The sequence below is a fragment of the Fulmarus glacialis genome, unplaced genomic scaffold (genome assembly GCF_000690835.1).
Source record: "Fulmarus glacialis isolate BGI_N327 unplaced genomic scaffold, ASM69083v1 scaffold34376, whole genome shotgun sequence".
Classification (NCBI taxonomy): domain Eukaryota; kingdom Metazoa; phylum Chordata; class Aves; order Procellariiformes; family Procellariidae; genus Fulmarus; species Fulmarus glacialis.
This window is the reverse complement of record NW_009219331.1, coordinates 3,276-22,223: the sequence shown is the minus strand read 5'-3', so window position 1 is coordinate 22,223 and position 18,948 is coordinate 3,276. Positions and strand designations below refer to the sequence as shown.

Genomic DNA, 18,948 nt, shown 5'->3' with positions numbered 1-18,948 from the left:
TAAACAGAACTGGCCCCAATACTGAGTCCAGGGGAACACGGCTTGTGACCGGCCGCCTACTGGATTTAACTCCACTCACCACAACTCTTTGGGCTCGGCCATCCAGCCAGTTTTTTACCTTAGGGCAACTTAAATAATATTAGGCATCTGCGTATGAGGAACTGAATCAATCCTGAGACAAGCACGGCAGCATGAGCAGAGCAGCTGTTCACAGTTGCTCAAGAGTTAGTCAGTAGAGTCAGTGGAGCCTAACAGGGAGTCTAGACACTCAGGTTACATAATGTGGCCACCTCTCATAAGTGACAATTTTAAACAGGCATGGAGAACTGCATTAAAATCTATTTTGCGTGCTATATTTCCTGGAAGATTAAATCATTCTAGAATGTCATTCAGGTAGCCTGTATTTTATTCAGCTGTAGAAAATTATCTCCGCCTTAGTTACAAAGTCACTTTACTCTTACTGAGGGCTTTTTGCTCCCTGAAAAATCAGGAAGAAAAATGTACTTCCTGTAAGACAGTTATGTCCAGATAACAAACATGTATTTCACATCTACATTTAGAAGGTCTATCAGTGAAGAAACTCCACTCCCAGAAAGCACCTCATTATCGTATGCTGGCAACCCTATGTATTTAAGATATTTAAAGGAAAGTTTTTAAAAAGCAATCCTAAAGAGGTTATAATTTACAATAAAAATCAACAGAAGAGGTTATTGGCAAAAGCACCTGAAGGACCTGAAAGCAATCATGGTATTTCCCAAAGGTAACTTCAAAACTTACTTGTCAAACTTGTGAATTTGTTCTTCATTATAAGGAAGCCCTAGGATCAGAGCAGATGACAGACATTACCAGTTTAATTCTGTTAGTTGTATTTATGTAAAACTCCGTAAGTTTACCCATTTCCTATATAGTTTCCTTCTCCTATCCTGATAGGTGAAAGTGGTCATTTACGTTTTTTTTTCCTCCTCTCCAGTCTTGCAATTCAGATTTATGAGATTAATGGCGTTTCATTCATATGGGCTTTAAGACAGTACCTCACTAAGAAAGACCTACAGATATATTCACTGTTGCTGACTAACTCTCCATTCCTACCACAAATATCCTAGTGGAACAAGGACTGACCTGTCCTTTACATTATAGTTAATGTTATAAGTGAATCAAATAAGTTACTTACTTCGTTCTGCTTTGTCTTTTTTGAACTGATAATAAATATCTGTGATGGAACGTAGCAGCGCCTGCAGCCTTTCTGGACTAGAGTGACAAAAGGAAGAAAATGAGATATTTCTATATATAAACTTAAGTACCTATCAATGAGTTTTATGAGCTACAACTCAATGTAGAATTCAAGACATATTAAAACAATTAATACAGTTACTCACTTTCTGTCTTTTGGATGCATGCCTTCCTGATTTGCCCAGGTGTCCGCCAGTAAACCACCAGGAGAAAGCTTGTTTTTGATATCTTGAAGACTAGTTTCTATTGTGCCTTGAGAGCTGGAGAGCTATGTAGGAGCAAGAAAGTTCAATCTTACCACTGGGTAAAGTAAAAAATTACTTGAGGCTGAAAACAGACTGAGCACGTTAATACTACAGAACCATTGTTTCACTGACCTTCATTAAAGAAATATGACCACTTACCTCCATCGGCTTTGCTAGAACATGGTATTATTAAAGAAAGAATCATCTTTGATGCTGGCATTTCTGTTAGTTAATATTTATTTTCTTTCAGCATCCTCAACAATAAGTTTCTACCTTTCATATATTCCCCGTTTACTTCTACACTTGTTCTTCTGGTTTGTTAATAATTCATATAATGACTATCCACATAATTCATACATTCCTTTCTCCGCAGTTCATACAATCTTCAAAATAAAAATGCACTAATCAACTTTTGCTGTTCGAATGGAGAACTTGATAACTGCTCCCAGGACACCAGTGTGTAAAGTTATTTTCCATTTTCCCTTATTTGTCTGGAAACATGATGCAAATTTCAAAGCAGATCACTCTGAAATGTGTTTGTATATGTATCATTTTAGAAAGCCAACGAAGTAGTTTAAAATTCTTTAAGGAAAGGGAAAAAGAACTTCAAAGTAAAATATATTTCGTCATTATAATTTTTTACTTGAGTATTTTAGAAAATGAGACTGTATTTTCAGGTACTTCTTATTATTTTCATTACACTGGGCTAATAAAAGGATTTACTCTGTTTCCAGAAAGATATCCACATTTCAGTATGGGTATTTTAAAAACCTTTGGCAGTCTAGAAATGATTTTGAAAATTCAGAGTTGTTATTCACAGAAAAATCTGTGTTATCATGTATTGCCTTTTTCTTTAGAAACACCATTTTGAGAATGACACGGGCTTTGTAAGATACTTACACGCAACAGTTTTGTGTGTATCTCTGAAATTTCATCCACTTCTGATGCTTCCAAGTTGATCTGCATCAAATTCTCATATCTGACCACAAAAAATCCACAGTTAGAAAAGAAAATAAACAAGCATTGAATACACTCAAAATATCCCTTGAATCTAGAGATTAACAATAACTACCTTTTCTTTTATATGAAATACAGTATCTATCAAGCAGCAAGCATGAAACACTGACAACCTTTAATGGCCATTAATAATGTAAACATTTTAAACAGTTTCCTACATTTGAGCTGTTAAAAAGAAGTTTGAAACTTCTGTTCCTGACTTCTTTATTCTGTTCTCTTTACTTACACTCAACAGGCAGTGGAAAACTATTCCCTCTCATCAAATAATTTTTAAAAGGTTGCCAAACTAAAGTTACTTAAAGTAGTCAATGACACACACAACGAATTAATACTCCAGTGCACCAAAACGCTTTTCTGTGGAAACTTACTGGAAAGGCTGAGTTACCAAAACCTTAAAGGCTGGGTTAATAGCACCATCTGTTCATATTGATACTTTCCATATGACCATAGCTCAAGTGCCAAGTAAATAATTCGGGACGGTATTTTTCCTGTTGAGTCTCAGGTACATTTTATTTTTAAAAACACCATCAAAACCAGCTCAGCTGCTTTCAAAAAATACCTACTTTGCCCAAGTTCAATACTTTGTTTACCTTTTCAAATAAAAGCTTTGCATTGTGATGCTTTGAAGCATAGCCTTGAAAAGGGAGGACAAACAAGAGGACGTGTCCTTTGCTAACTCCATAAAAGTCTTCTGAAGTCAAATAAACTGAAAATCCTGCCCCTTCGTAAGGAGGGGGAGGCCAAAAGACCATGTACAAACACATGGCAAATTTCTGTTTACATGAGAACTACTCCAGTTCGCAAGTGAACATAATTTTTCTTTAAATTGCTGCTCTGAGATACTGCTGAATGCACTAGAGTCACAAATCAGAACCTACAGCGGTTTCTTCTGAGCCCTAAGTGGCTTTCTTCTGTGAGGACCTGGCAGAATGCAGGAAGAAGCTACCTGGACCAAATACAGAGTGAACAAGAACCAGTCCTGTCAACTAGTGTAAACTGACTTGAAGGAGAGTTTGGATTACAGCCCTGATGATTTGTAACTAGGCTACACAGGTATACTTTATCTTTCTAGTTTCACTGTTGGGTTTTTTTTATTTTTAAAAGCAAGTATCTTAAAGCCAAGGTGTGTCAGTTTGTACTTGTTTAGCACGCACACAGCAAATCTGACAAATTGTTGGGTATCCATAATTACTACATACAAGCTCTTCAATTCGCACATGTGTAGCAGCTCCAACATGGCTTAAGTCTATTCTTAAGTCTACTCTGCAAACGCAATGGCTCTACACGTGTGCATTAATCATCTTATGGGCATCTGCATTTTCAGAGCAGCCTGGAAGCAAGTTTAGAGAATCCTATGACCAAGACAGCATTTGGGGGAGACTGGCATCTGGTGGAATAGGAAAACAACTACCCATAGGAGAATCCTATGAAGAGCTGGGGTTTAAAGTTTGTATCAGACCGCGTAGGAATAACACACCTTAAAGACGAAGCTAATGCTAGTTTGCGGAAAGACTGAACAAAACACTGCAAGGACAGTGGAAAAGAATGTGACTGAGGATTGGACACTGAGTGGCACTCAGAGATGAAACAAAGATCGGGAGAGAGAAAAAAATGAAACTTGGATGGAGAATTCAATGGTGCAATCCCATCTGCTACAGACAGCACTTGACTGAAAGAGGTAGGGCAGAAGAGTCTGACCTCCGGAAAACACTTGCTTCCTTGGAATAGAAAACAAGAGAAATAAGTCTCTTCTGTGGTCTTTGAAACTTGGAAGTCTCCTATGCTAAAAGATAACAATTCTTTGGTTGCTCCCTATTATAAATTTTGTCAGTTTTAAAGAAAGTGCTCTAAAAAACTTTCTACTATTATAGATCTAAATGGGTCCATATGGGCAACAGTGAGATTCTGTGATACAGACCTCTGCCATTAGAATTAACCAAAATAGACAAAAATAACATAATAGTCAGGCACTTAAAAAAATGACAAGTAGAATTTCCTCTGCAGTTTACTTTTGGCACCCTATGTGCATGCACTGTGATCTAGTGATATCCTAATGCAGATTTGTTGGGGGGGGGGAGGGGTTTGGTTGGGGGTTTTTTCCCCAGCTGCTCTATGTTATATTTCAACATTAAAATTCCTTCCATGCAGAAAATGCTACGGTCTTAAAGCTGTGGAAGGGGCAGTATTTAAAGTCATCCTTAATAAACACACACAACCAAACTCAGTGACAAAAGCACTAAAGCACTAATGAAAGGAAAGCTACTCGATTCTTCGTCCAGGCTTTACTATAGCTTCTGAAGTCAACAACAGCAAATGAGCTGAGTCAGAGAAGAAAGGAGAAAAAGAACACGTACAATTACTACTCAATAGTAATTACTTGTTCCCATTAAGTTAAGCAGCAAAATTAACACTCTAATTTGAGTAAAGCATATTACTAAATCTTCTTAAGTCACTGCCATCAGCAAATCCATGCCGATTCAAATTTTTTATATGCAAAACCCCTGTAAATAAACATAACTTAAAATACCGCTGTCATTAAAGATGATAATGAAAATCAATGCATTCAGTGTAGTGCTTCTACTCACATTTTCTCAGCTTTCTCAATGTTTCTGCTGCAGAAATCCAGCCTGATGACAACCTCTGTCTTTTTATGAACCATTTCATTGTAATCATCCTTGATTATTTCACTAAAAAAGTGAAGCATTAGTCTATAACAAAAGTATTCAACTGCCATCTTACCAGCAATCAGTAATACAATAATATACCTACAGTAATAACCGCTAGTAAGAATTGCTTTCTGTTAGAGACGCATTAGTATAATCCTCATATCTTGTGCAAGCTGCTCAATTGTACCTGCATGTCACCAGAGGTTAGACTTAAATTATCCACAGAAGAAAGTGAAATTGCAAATACCTAAACCTTGTTGTCAGAAAAAATGATTTTGTTTCCTTAATGACAGAAAGAAGGAAAAAATTCAGAAAGCCTATTCATATTCAAGGAGTAAAGAAAATGTCCCAAGATACTGGGTGATCACAGAATTGTGTGTTGATAATCAAGGCATATATCAATTAAAAAAAAGGAAAATCACAATAAAATTCCATCAGTTGCTTACATTAGCCATCGTATTCCTTTTCGCATCAGCTCCTGGTAAAGTAGCAAAGAACTGGCAACTCTACAGGCATAACATACGATACCTGTTACTGCCTGGTGGAAAAAACAATCAACATTAGTACTAACCTGGCATTCTCTTAACAATTGTTTCGAGTCAATTAATCACAACAAAGCAACACAGATTAATGAAAGAGCAACATGAAGATGGTAGTTTAAAATGCATAACTTTGCCCAAACTTTAGTTGGGAGATAACCAAATTCTCATTATGGAGGCAGAGCTAAACATGGTAGTGAGTTTTTCCAGTTATGCTGAAATATCTGTAAGGGATGAAAATAAGTCTCTTATAAACAAAAATGACACCACTTACTCTCAGGATTTACTTTAATTTCTGGGAAGTCACAAGTACATTTCTTCAGTAGTTTAGGAATTAAACACATACATTAAAAGAAACTCGTAAAAAAGACACGTTTTTAAATTCTAAGGATAGGGACTCTCCTCATTCACCTAATGCCATTTACAAGTTTGCTGCATTATTTAGAATTGTGAACAAAGTTTCAGAAATTATAATTTACAATATTTTAAATAATTATTATCAACTGATGACTTTCTGTTTATTAATTGTAAAGACTTCTGGTATTCAAAGAGACATATGCCTTCTGGACTACCATGCCTGAACACAAGGCTCCTCAGCAGTCAGTATTTCATAGGCATAGTATAAATGGTGGTCACAAAGTCAAAGCATGGCAATGCATACATTCAGTAGTTTTAGAAAAACGACCAAGAGAATGAAACATCCTCTACTTGTCTCCCACAGATTCTGAAAATTTGCAAGAGAGGCAACAGAAATTCCACTCTTCTGTAGAGTCCTACAGACTCCTCTCTATTGAGAGAAAGATGAAAGTTATTTTTCTTATGTTAAGTTTTGCACCATCACAGGCCTGTTATGAATCTTCTGGTTAACTTCAGGACTCCCAAGTGGCAGGCTCCTTTCCCCCCATCACTGAATTATGCAGTAACAAAGCACTTGGACTTTAGAAGGCTGGTTTTTGGGTTTGTTCTTTTTTTAAAAAATATACAAACATATTCTGTATACGAAGTATGGCTTTAATATACTTTTGGAGCCCTTGTAAACAAATACATTTCTGTCAATCAGAATCCTCACCAGCATATTAAAAATAGTTTCATTAACATTATTAATCTGAAAATCAAGTAGCTTTCATTTCAGTATCATTATCTGAGACAGGTATATAAATTAAAATAATAATTACTCACTTTAGCCATACTGGCATCCCCATCCAAATCATAACGTTGATGTACTTTAGGAAGTAAAACTGAAACATAAAACAAACATCTGTATTTTCTTATTTTCCGTAAGAGACTTCAAAAGTTCAGACTGTTTCCCCTCTCCACCCTGTACATTGTTTTTATGTCTATCTACACGGATTTTCATCTAATCTGTTACTGCCAAGCCTTTTAATATCGTGTGGTTCTGATGCACACCTTCAAAACCAGCCTTTGCCTTAAATGCTTTAAATAACTTGGTATCTTCAGCAAACTGTCCTTCACTTCCTTTTCCAGACTCACTTTTGAACATGCTGCAAGCACAGATTTCATGCAGGTCTCCACTAGCGACCTCTCTCCATTGAGAAAGCCAATTATTTATTTCTGTTCTTCAGCCCTATATTTGCCCGCATGGGAGACCGTTCCCTCTTATCTCATGGCTGCTTAGTTTCATTGAGACTCTTAAGGGCAGGACTTCACCAAATAGCTTTTTAAAACCTAGGGTAGCCTCTATCAGCTGAATCTCCTTTGTCCTCATGCTCATTGACTCCTTCGGAAAGCTCTGACACAATATAAAGGTCCTACTTACCCTTCCACAAACAGCTCACCTACCCACACTCTTCAGCACCTCTGAGTGCCAGCTGGCCCGAGCAGTCAGTTTGTAGGACATACTGACAAAAGCAACACAGACCTCTCAGCTGGAGGCATGTCCTCCAGCTCACCCCTTATGAAAAAGGGCTCTGGCATAGGGCCCTCTATAAGCCTCCCAATGATAAATGGAACCGCAAAAACTTAACTTCTTTTTTTTCTGTTATGGCATTACCTTATCTTCTAAGCAAAGATAAGTTGTTAAGACCTCCTTTGTTAACTGAAAGGCTAACCACATTCATGACAAATTAAAAAAAAAAAAGCAAAACTTGAATTTCCACTTCGTGAGTAACGGAACAAAAGAACCAGCTTTGAATTACATTCTATAATGTTCCTTTCTACTTGTTGAAAGTGTCATGCTTCAAAAAATTTCAGAACTCCATATGCACCGCTACATCTTAACACACAAATGCTCAGGTTCACAGCACTAGGAACATTACAAGCCGCTACTGCTTCTGTAAAAATATGCTGGATACTCAGCATTTTTGAAAAAAATCGGACTGCATACTTGGAACTTCAGGCATCAACAGCGAAAATTTTCAAACACTGTTTCTAAGACATAACAGACATAAACCGATAATTAACCCAAACTATTCACAAAAGATAGCAATAAGAAAGAGGAAATTACTTTCATATACCTTCTTCATAGATTAATCCGACAATGTTCACAGCCTCCCTGCTTACTACAAAGATAGGATTCTCCTCAGTTGTTCTGGGGAAGTGCTGTGCCAATCTGCCAGGCTCTAGTATTAATCGCCGACCTTCATATATCAGTTCTTGATTCTGAGATGGTATTTTTGTCTGTTTGTAGACCAACTCATGAAATATAGCAGCTCTATGATACAAACAATATATTCAGTAGCAGTTAGACTCACTACAATAGTTCAACAATTCAGATTTTGTATTACTTAAATAAAAATCTCTTTCGCTTCTGATTAATTAAGAACTGGTTTTACACATAAAGCTTTTGACTTACAAGCAGAACAAAAAGCAGAACACTGCCTAAGGCTCCAGGTTGCTCTGTTACAAAAATAAATACTATTTCCTGCAAAATACCAAACTTCCCTTTCTACCTCTGATTTTCCACCAAAGCACGTCTGTGTAAACAAACATGCTTTGGCCTGAAGCCTGAAGGTCAGTAAAAACAGGCAACACCAGATGAGAGGAAGATGAGAGGAAGGAAGCATACTTTAGTTTTCTCAGGCATACCCCTTTCTTCAAAGGAGATGGATGGTCTCTCTAAGAGAAAAGTCTGGTGTTTTACATGTCAAAAAGCACACACCTTAAATTCAGCCTGTAAGCTAACAGACAGCCAGATTATCTCCTAAAACAGCAGTGATAAGGAAGACCAAAGACACTTTGGTATTTTATTTCCAGCAATCAATGGATACAAGGCATAAGAATTTATAACAAACCTCTCCCCCTCAAAAAAAAACCCCAACAAACAACAAACAAACAAACAAAACCTCCAACAAAGAAGAAAAACTTTAACAACACTAACAGGAAGGACCAATTTGCCTCCTGTGCAGCACTAGTACACTGTCACTTCTTAATACTACAGCTAGTATACAAATAATTATAAAGGTAAATAATAACAAAATAAATTTTAAAAAATAAAGTACAAATAGCAGTTTGAGCTACAAGCAAGATATCTCTGCAAAAATAGTATTTGAGCTCTCTCAAAATACAAATGACAGAATAGAAAAGAAAAATTGGAAAAGGCCAGAACTGTATTTACACATTTGATGAAATAACTGTATCTGTTTGCATATTAGAGAATAACACATGCTCTGTATTATGTGTAATAAGGCAGAGAAAAGGCACTTATTTTTGTATCAGACTGTAAACCAGACTTTACAGCTTTTAACATCAGCACTTAATGACCATAAAGTGAACTCCATATAACTCAGGCTCAGGATCCTAAATTGTACCAACTACAACTTCAGAACCCCTGTGAGAGTTTTATGTCAGACACAGATGATGTGCACATTTTGTATTCTTGAGGACAAGGTAAGAAAAGCGAGAGTTGAACACAGTCACTGGAAAACTACTTTGTCAATAAGTAACATATACAAATGTGGGATGAGTTGGTATCCATTATGAACACAGACACATTGATTCTCATCAAGGATTAAGTCTGTGTTCTGTCACTGATTAAGACCAAGTTTAAGATCAGTTGATTTGACCTTCAATGATTTTATTTGTATTTTTGATCAACATGCTTCTATGCACTGTGACTACACAGAATTACAAGCTTTCACTTCCTCAGATAAACCGCCAAGGAAAGGCTAATGAATTTGTAGCACTAGTGATCTAAGGTCACAGTACTGTTTGCGTGAATAAGAGCAAAGTCATGAAAATAGAGAGAGAGAAAACTTACGTATTATAGCTGTGAATATAAATTTTGTGCAAAGTCATCTGCTGTACTGAAAAGATGTGGATTATTATTCGGTGCAGTATGTCACTCGTCTCTGCAAAGAACTGGTCAAATCCCCAGCATTTTTCCTGGTCTGCTTCAAGAATATTCGCAAGGACAGGTGTGAGTAGTACTTGCAGACCCCTAGAGGACACCAGGAAGAGATAAGACAACTTGGATCTACTTTGATCTTTTCACCTTGTAACCAATTGCAATACTTCATTTGACTTGTCTCATGAATGCAAATCTATTATCCCTTGAAGAATACTCCAGTGCTTTTTTTTCCCCCCCCTCTACTGAACAACAAAATGTTCAATGGTAATATCCATTGTTTTTCATTGATACACATACTATCTCTTTCCTTTTTAGGCTCAGCTATCAAATATTTTTTCCTTGGTATTTGACAAATTTCATGGGCATTGGAAAAATAGCATACGATTTAAAAAGTCTATATTGTAAAACTAAGGTCACCTTCTACCACTGCTGGGCAGTAGTCTTTTACCTAGCTCACCCCACACACTTACCACAGTTTATCACTTTGAAGGAAGCCACTGCCATTTATGGTTTGCTGGCTGAGTTGCTTGCGTGAGCACACTATGTTGCTTTCAATCAAAATCAGCTGGGTTAGCAAAGACTCATTATTTAAATTGTCAACACTAACAGAATTCATCCTGATTGATATGGGGCTAAATAAGTACTCCACACATGCAGCTCAACTGCTGCAAAGAAAAATGTGCAACTATTGCCTTACAGTCATTACTATTGCAGGAGAAAGGCCAGCTTAAATTTCTTGTATTTCTACTTTGAGAATCTGAGTTGCAAGGAACTGCATGGATCCTACTCCTGTGTTACCATGAACAACTTTTTCAAAGTTTTATCATTATATACACGTCAAACCTGAATCCAGTGGTAAAACCGGTAACATTTTGAAGCAAGCTCCAGTGGCTTACAAGCATACTGACGGCCCCATTAGAGGTCAGTGGATGCTGTGCTCAAACTCACTTTAGTACTAAACTCACAACAGTAAATACTGTTTGAATGCTACTTGAAAATACTACTGTAAAGAGATGTTTAACGAAAAAATCTGCTTCATTGATTATTTCAAGCACTTCAATTATATGGAATAAGCAGAGGAAACAACCGAGCAGTATAATGAAAAATATATATATAAATTGCAAGTTCTGCACACTATAAACTAATGAATTGATATAAAACAGACTTTCACTCTACACCCCTTATGGATCTACATATTTGGCTTTCAGAAAAGTTTGCTTCTAGAGTCTTTCATTGACAGAACAATTTCTTTCTCCCTTTACCGTGAAAAAGCAGTAACTTTAAAGTACTGAAGAAGTCTCAGGAAAATAAATAGGTAAATGAGTTATGGTAGGTGTTTTTAAGATCATATTGAGATTAGATCTTCCATGGCTCTTCCTACTCAGTATTATGACATATGAAGCAAAAATATGATGATAAAAAAATTTAAAAGATACTGTGAGATTATGTTAAAATGTGCTGATGTGAATTTTTTTCTGGCAAAAATGCAAGTCCCTGAACTGTCTTTTCTTGTAATTTCCTTCCTACTGCCTAATCTTTGTAATGTCTGAAGTCACATTCTTGCAAGAAAGGGGGGCCGTCAATTCAAAGTTTATTAAATCTTCATACTCTTTCCTGAGGGTGGAGAAAAAATAGTAATAATCTTTCTTCTACTCACACCACTTCAGATTCTCGGTGCTCATTTGTAAATTAGCAGTCATAAAACTATTTGACAGATGGGAAGAAAAAATACTTGATAACCTAATAGTAGACTGTACTGATCTACCGAAGAGTTCAAAGAAAACAACTGCAACAGTCAGATCTCTGTTCCAAAGACCCAATCCTGAGAGAGTAACTGGTAAAGCCCAATCAAGTAGCATTGAAACATTTTGTGAGAAGTTCAAACTTACTTTGAAAGACTACAAGAAACAGGCATCTCCCAGCTCCACTCAATTGGTCCATTTTCTGCTTTCTGTATTCCAGAAATGGCACCAGAAGGCTTTCCAGTGATTATTTTATACCTGCAATACATTATAAAAATAATAAAGACTTCAACTACTACCTCTTATATATACATAGGTCGAGTAACTCATACTCAAAGGGGTATCAATAATATAAATCTAAACAACACATTGGCCTAAATTTCTAGGTGGTGCAATAATTAGGAAGTTTCACTTACAAGCTGACAGAGAGTGTTAGTAAACAATGAAAAGGAAACATTCCAGGCTATGTTGGAGAAGCAACTTTGTCTACCTCAGGTTTGGAAAAAAATTAGGACAGATTTCAGGCATCGGTGAAGGAAGATGCAGTTTTTTCACAAGTGTTAATTAATCAAAGTCAGATGTCCAAGGCAGTTCAATTTAGGCATTCACATGACTAACTTCTAGCATGTTCCATGGCAAGAGATGACATTTAACCACCACAAAGTCACTTGGGGATAAAGAAGGAACAGGAGGTGGACTTTGAGAAATTACTTTAACTTGGAAACACCTAGCAATTTGGATACAATTTGGCATTGTCTAACTTTGTACTGAACAGGCTAGTATTTCTCAAGTTTCTCATAAAACGCATCAGGAGCAACAGGCTTTTTGCAGCAGAAAATTTCAGTTGTGCTTTCTCTTTTTGGAGGACGAGGTACATACAAAACATATGTTCCTTGCTTATCTCTCAAGCAGATACAACAAGAATGCCTGTGGGATAATCACAGGATGGGCAGTTCCTTAAACTAAGAAAATTGGAGTCAGCTTTGCAAGGAGATGTTACTGGCTTCTTAGGGTCCCCAAGTACCACCTTGCTTTATTTTTTAAATGCAACACATAGAACAATCACAAAATAGAACTAGACTAAGATGAAACAGGAATCAATTCCAACCAGCACGTCATAGACACATCTCTGTTTCCCATTCAGGAGCTACCCCTGCTATCTTCAGCCACAGTCCACAACTATGCTACTCAAAAAATGTCAGTCTCATGGGTAATGCATGGGAAGACAATCATTTAAAGGACAACAAAAATTTGCAGAACTGAAAACTCACTTCAGAATACCATAATTTTGCCGAATATCCAAGGTTAGATACACCATACTGCAACAGACCAGCCCAGTGCCATGGTAAAGGAAAGATGTGTGGAAAAACATCAGTATTTTGGGGGAGCTCTGATGCTTAATTCAGGTCTTAAGGTGCCATACAGTAAAATCCTCGTTGAAGCAGAATGTTTATACTGGTTTTGGCTGGGATAGAGTTAATTTTCTTCATAGTAGCTCATATGGTGCTGTGTTTTGGATTTGTGACCAAAACAGTGTTGATAACACGGGGATGTTTTAGCCATTGCTGAGCAGTGCTTACACAGCGTCAAAGCCTTTTCTGCTTTTCACACTGCCCTGCCAGCGAGTAGGCTGGGGGCAGGCAAGAAGCTGGAAGGGCACACAGCCAGGACAGCTGACCCCAAGGGATATTCCATACCATATGCTCAGCAATAAAAGCTGGGGGTAGAAATTTGCCAGGGCTGCAATTGGTCAGGGACTGACTGGGCATCAGCTGGCTGGTGGTGAGCAATTGGGGCTTTTTTGCATCACTTGTTTTTGTTGGTTTTGTTTTCCTTTGGGTTTAGGGGTGGGGGGCTTTTATTGTTGGTTTTTTGTTTGGTTTTTTTTTTTTACTTATTAAACTGTCTTTATCTCAACCCATGAGTTTTCGCACTTTTACCCTTCCAATTCTCTTCCCCATCCCACTGCGGGGGAATGAGCGAACAGCTGTGTGGTGCTCAGCTGCCTACTGGGGTTAAACCACAATAAAGTTAAAGAACGCTTTTCCTTAAATATTTTCACTATTTTAATGTTTACTATATGTGTGTAGGTTTCCTTGATAAAAAGCATTTCACGGACTGACTTAATTTATGAACAGATAAAATTCTCCTTCTAAATTACCTACATCACTTCCTTGTTTCTACGAGGTCCTTCAAAAGGTCGGAAAGGCAAACTCCCTGTTGCAGCATGGTAAAAGGTCACCCCGATGCTCCACAGATCAACTGTGGCTCCGTACTTTTTCTGATGCTCTTTCCTCAAAACTGCTCGCTCATACATATCAGGATGCTAAAGAGAAAAAAAACAGAAAAAAGACGTTAGAATTGCTTTATGAACAATATAAAGAACAAAAACCCAATCTATCATTTCACAGCAAGATAATTTGTCATTCTAAACTTAATGGAAAAGCAAAGTTAGCTTGTATCATAGAATTTGCTTGAGTTATTCTGACAGAATATCACAAAAGTGTTCCTAGGTATGATAGCCACTTTTACTAAAGGTAAAAGTGTTCCTAGGTATGATAGCCACTTTTACTAAAGGTTTGCAAAAAATATTTTAAAATTTAGCTAAAGATTGACTACTAGAATAAAACACCACTAAAGAAGAGGACAGATGATTCTGAAACAACAGAAACCAAACTGGAAAAAGATCCACAGCAGAGGAGAATATCAGTCACAATACTGTGGGAAACTCCCCCAAAATACATGTGGGAAAACATGGCAGGAAGAAAATTATGCCTAAGATGCTTGTATTGATGCTTCTCTGCCTGCCTCTCTTTGGTTAACTAAGATGTCAAGTGAATCTTAACTACATCTAACATCATCCAAGTAGCTCAAACACAAACCGAAAAATACCTACAGAGATAAAGGCAAAGACATTCATAACTAAAACACTGTTGTTCTTCCTTTCACACAAGGTAACAGTGGAAGTTGGACCTGGAAATTAATTAACGCTACTGTGCTCAGATCAGCGGAAGAACTGGCATGACCCAAGTGGAAAAAAAAAGTGGAAAGTTATAAAAACAATTGTAAGACAAAGGATTAAATACTAATTCCCAACAGTCCAACCTTCACCTATTCAACTCTCATCACAAAGGACTCCGGGCTTCAAACAGTTCTTCAAAAGAAAGTGAAATCATATGGGCTTACTAAATACTCTTCTGTGCCATAGAGAGAAACAAATTGTTCATCATCTTCAAGTTCTCTTGCAGCACCAAAGTCCGTAAGTTTGTAAACAGACTGACCATCTTCACCTATAACACGCATTATATTGCCTGGTTTGATGTCACGGTGCACTATTCCATTCTCCCGGAGATGATTCATCCCAGCCACTTCAATCAAAAAAAAAAAAAACAAACCAAAATTTATGTATACATCTTGACACAGACTGCACAAGCATTGAATTGTAACCGAGGCTAGGAAGACATATGTGTTTAGTTTCTCATTGGGAAATGGGAATGAGAAGGGACACTCAATTAGCAAAAAGACCAGGACCAGACAATACTCTAAGCATTTTTGCCTTTTTTTCTTTCAAACAGCTAAATTACAGTTGTTTTTGCTCTCAGCAACATCTTTCCCATAAAGTAATGGAGGAAAATTTTGTAACAGGCAGACACAGGTAAACCTCATTATTTTTCTAATTTACTCTTCTGAGATTAATTTTCATTAGGAATCAGTCCAACATGTGACAAATAATCTTGAAACAACAAACAAAAAATAATTATAGCAATGCTTTAAACGGAAATGGCTTCTTAATGCAGCTATCTATACCAATATAGACATAAATAAAAGATGTGACTCCTTATGACCGTATTAATTTGTTCAATTGGTTGACAGTCATTCAAATTCCTTGTCTCTTGCTGTTTCAAAATAAACAAAACAAGTATGAGTTTGTTTCAGTCAACAAATTAGACTAAAGAGCGAAGTCTACATACCCACATCTCTCAAAACAATTAAGAACTCAGACTCTGGCAAACCAAAGGCATTAGACGGCTCCTCTAAAACTGTATATAAACTCCCACATGGACAAAATTCCATAACTAGTACTTTGTGTCTAGTCGTTGTCTGGAAAAAAATTAAAAAAGATAAGTCTGTGACTATTGTGAAAACAATGTCAGAAATTACATATAACCACAGGATCTTACTTTCAAAAAAAAAAAATTTGCGGCTAGATCATAAATCCCATTCTGGTGGTCTTCTTCAAAAGAAGTGCAGGTGAACTTTAATATGTTTCATGTATTCTAACTTGGAGAGTGGGGAAAAAATTAAGAAAGCCTCACGTTCTAGGCACTTAGAGGACTGACAGCAGTATTGATAGGTGGACAAATGAGAAACTATAGCACAGAAAAGCAGAGAGCAGCAATTGTCCTTCTTTCCTCTTTACTAATCTCAGCATCTGGGTCATTTCAACTGAGCAGTCTCAGTTTCAGCACAACTACTGCAATTCATACTAACATACAGTTCTACATGTCCTATGTCATTACTTTAGTTGGTTGCAAAGCAAAAGCATAAAATTGTCAGGATTATTGAAACACCTCCAACTATCAGTATGTATTAAATATTCGTACATGTAGATAGCTTAAAAACCCTAATTCAAGACAAAGCTTAGGACAGTGGCTTCTGGAGATGGCTTTGAAGAATCATAACCTGTGCCTAAATACTGAAAGCAAGCATATTCTTTCAACAACAAAAAAGAAAGAAAAACAAAAAATGGTGGTGGTTGGGTCAGAGCATATCATCATATGTTACCATTCTTTAAAAATGTAACTCTATAGTAAGGATAAAGCAAAAAGACAGTCACTGTGGTTACTACCATGCATCTCAGATTACAACTACAACAATTCATTACCTCTTCTTCGATGGCAAACAATTTGACAATGTTCTTATGATTTAGTTTCTTCAACACTTCAAACTCTCGCATCTGAACATCCACAGGACGAAGGAAACTTATACTGTTAAATACTTTGACAGCATATAAATCCCCAGTTTTCTATTCAAAACAAACAAACAAATTACTAATCAAACAGAAGCATAAGATTGTAAATGTACATATACCCATTATCCAAGCATTTTGAGATCTTCTGTTGTGCGTATGAGCATACCCAGATTAGAAATAGTTCAAAATAGTATTTTGTGTTAGGGTGGAAATTAAGATCCCACTAAAAAAAATTATGCGTATATTGGTTTAGTTTAATATAGACTAGAAGCAAACAGACTAGCAGAATGGAAACTCAACGTTAGCCCACAAAATCTAAGTGCTTTTAAAAAAAGAACAGTTAGCATAAGAAAGGCTACACATTTAAGAACGACCCATGAACTTTGCTGAAAAAAAATTCTTCAGCAACAGGTAAGCCACTTGCACAAATCAATGAGAGACATGCACATACTACAGTTGAGAATCGTGGCTTGCTTAAGAGACAACTTTTGGAAGCTAAACATTGCTGTCTTTTTCTTTACTGTACTGTTTATACTAATAAAGCAGTATTTTGGTTTTTTCCAAGAAGGCAGTGTCAAGCACTACATACCACTCATGCAAATTCCTGAAGCAATTCAAACCCACATGATAAATGACATGAGCACAGTCCTGAGTTTAACCAGAGACTTAAGTTCTCGAGTGGGACTAAGCCCCAACATGCTCAGGCACTCACAGCACCAGCTGAGAGTGCAACTCCTGTCCCTCTTAGGGCAAAGTACCTCCCTGCGTCCACTCTAGGAATAAGCTTACATTAGCAGTATGCGACAGATTCTTTCTAAGGACAAAGACGTCCTGTGCTTAGACTAGGTGTGTCGTACAGCACACTTACGTGCACTACTGATGCCCAGGTAAAAGTTTTCTCCCCTGGACAATGAGCTGCAGGTCATGTGCTCAGACTAGTGAGGGTGATGAGGGGTGCAACCATGAAACCGTAAGCTTTACAGGGGAACCATTCTGTGCTGAAATTCACTCACCCAGAAAAGCACATTAACTGCTAATTATTGCTTAGTATTGCTTCACAGTTAAATGTGAAACATAGAAAACACTGTAGCTTATATATAACTTCATATTGATTTCACACAGACTGTCATTACTATAAGGGAACATTACTTTCACAACTAGGCTTATCTTCATTTTGTGAGACATACCGTGAAATTAATAGGAATAGAATGACCTACACAAGTAAGGTCATTTTAGCCCCTCACTCAGGTTACAACATACACATCAGTACAACATTTATGTGGCAAAACTGCTCAAAGATGTACTATTTTGTACTGGTTACTCAAGGCATGTCACCAAGAAGATGGTATCCTAGGCATGTATGAAGCATTGACTTACGGACAAAGATTAACTGCAACTTCATCCAATACGATAATATGTTAAGAATATTTCACTTACAGTACAAAATCATAGAAATCACAAAAAACAGGTTTTAAAAGAACAGGGAAAAACTATGAAAAGAGAATTTAACAATGACATAAATAACATATCATGTAATAAAAACTGATAAGACTTTTATTCCTATTTAAATTCTTAAGCAAGGAGTATTTTTTCCATAAAACTGAAGAATGGAAGAATGAAGAATTAATAACAGTTCATATTTTACAAGGACAAATAATGCAATATTAAAAACAAATCTTCAGAAATAACTGTATAGAACTCTAATTCAATGGATGAATATTAAAAATTAAAAACTAAGTATGAATAGTTACAAAGATATATTTGCTTTAGGCCTAAATCTTGAATGGTTTTTTTGTTCATTTCATGACACTACTCACATATGAAAAAAATTCAGTTTTACATGTTGCTCAGATTAGTAATTCCTCACAAACCTTATGTCGTCCCCGGAAAACATTTGCAGTAGCTCCCTGTCCTAGAATGTCAGACAACAGCCAGAGGTAATTTGAAGTGCTCTGCATCTTTGCTCTTTGATTAGACAGTTTTCTTTTCCACCTTAAAAACAAAAGGTTAAAAATATTGAATTATAATTTAGTAAAATACACAAAAGGGACTTATTTTAATTAGAAGGAAAAAAAGAAAAACCCCAGCCACAACTCCAAAGACATACAGAAATAATTAAGAACAACCAAGCAGACGAGTAAGAGGTGAAATAAAGAAACAACAACATGCTCAACAATCAAAACTAATGCCATAGACACAACACCTCTCTGCATTTGAGGTCTTTACTCCCC

At 36.7% G+C, this 18,948-nt stretch overlaps 1 protein-coding gene across 2 annotated transcripts; it reads right to left on the bottom strand.

Moving 5' to 3' along the window:
* Window positions 1-773: 773 nt before the first annotated feature.
* Window positions 774-18,704, bottom strand: TBK1 (TANK-binding kinase 1). 2 transcript variants are annotated; one of them, XM_009580334.1, is made up of 15 exons: window positions 18,589-18,704; window positions 16,631-16,771; window positions 15,717-15,846; window positions 14,932-15,113; window positions 13,911-14,071; window positions 11,893-12,003; window positions 9,914-10,093; window positions 8,172-8,368; window positions 6,877-6,935; window positions 5,605-5,696; window positions 5,078-5,179; window positions 2,376-2,454; window positions 1,377-1,498; window positions 1,172-1,248; window positions 774-817 (listed from the first exon to the last, which is right to left on the bottom strand). In XM_009580334.1, the coding sequence occupies exons 1-15, from the start codon at window positions 18,673-18,675 to the stop codon at window positions 774-776; spliced, it is 1,764 nt and encodes a 587-aa protein (XP_009578629.1). In that variant the 5' UTR covers window positions 18,676-18,704. The 2 variants fall into 2 exon arrangements, with proteins under 2 accessions (XP_009578629.1, XP_009578630.1); XM_009580335.1 differs by having other exon boundaries at window positions 5,605-5,692; window positions 6,873-6,935; window positions 18,589-18,699.
* Between the last annotated feature and the right edge of the window lie 244 nt (window positions 18,705-18,948).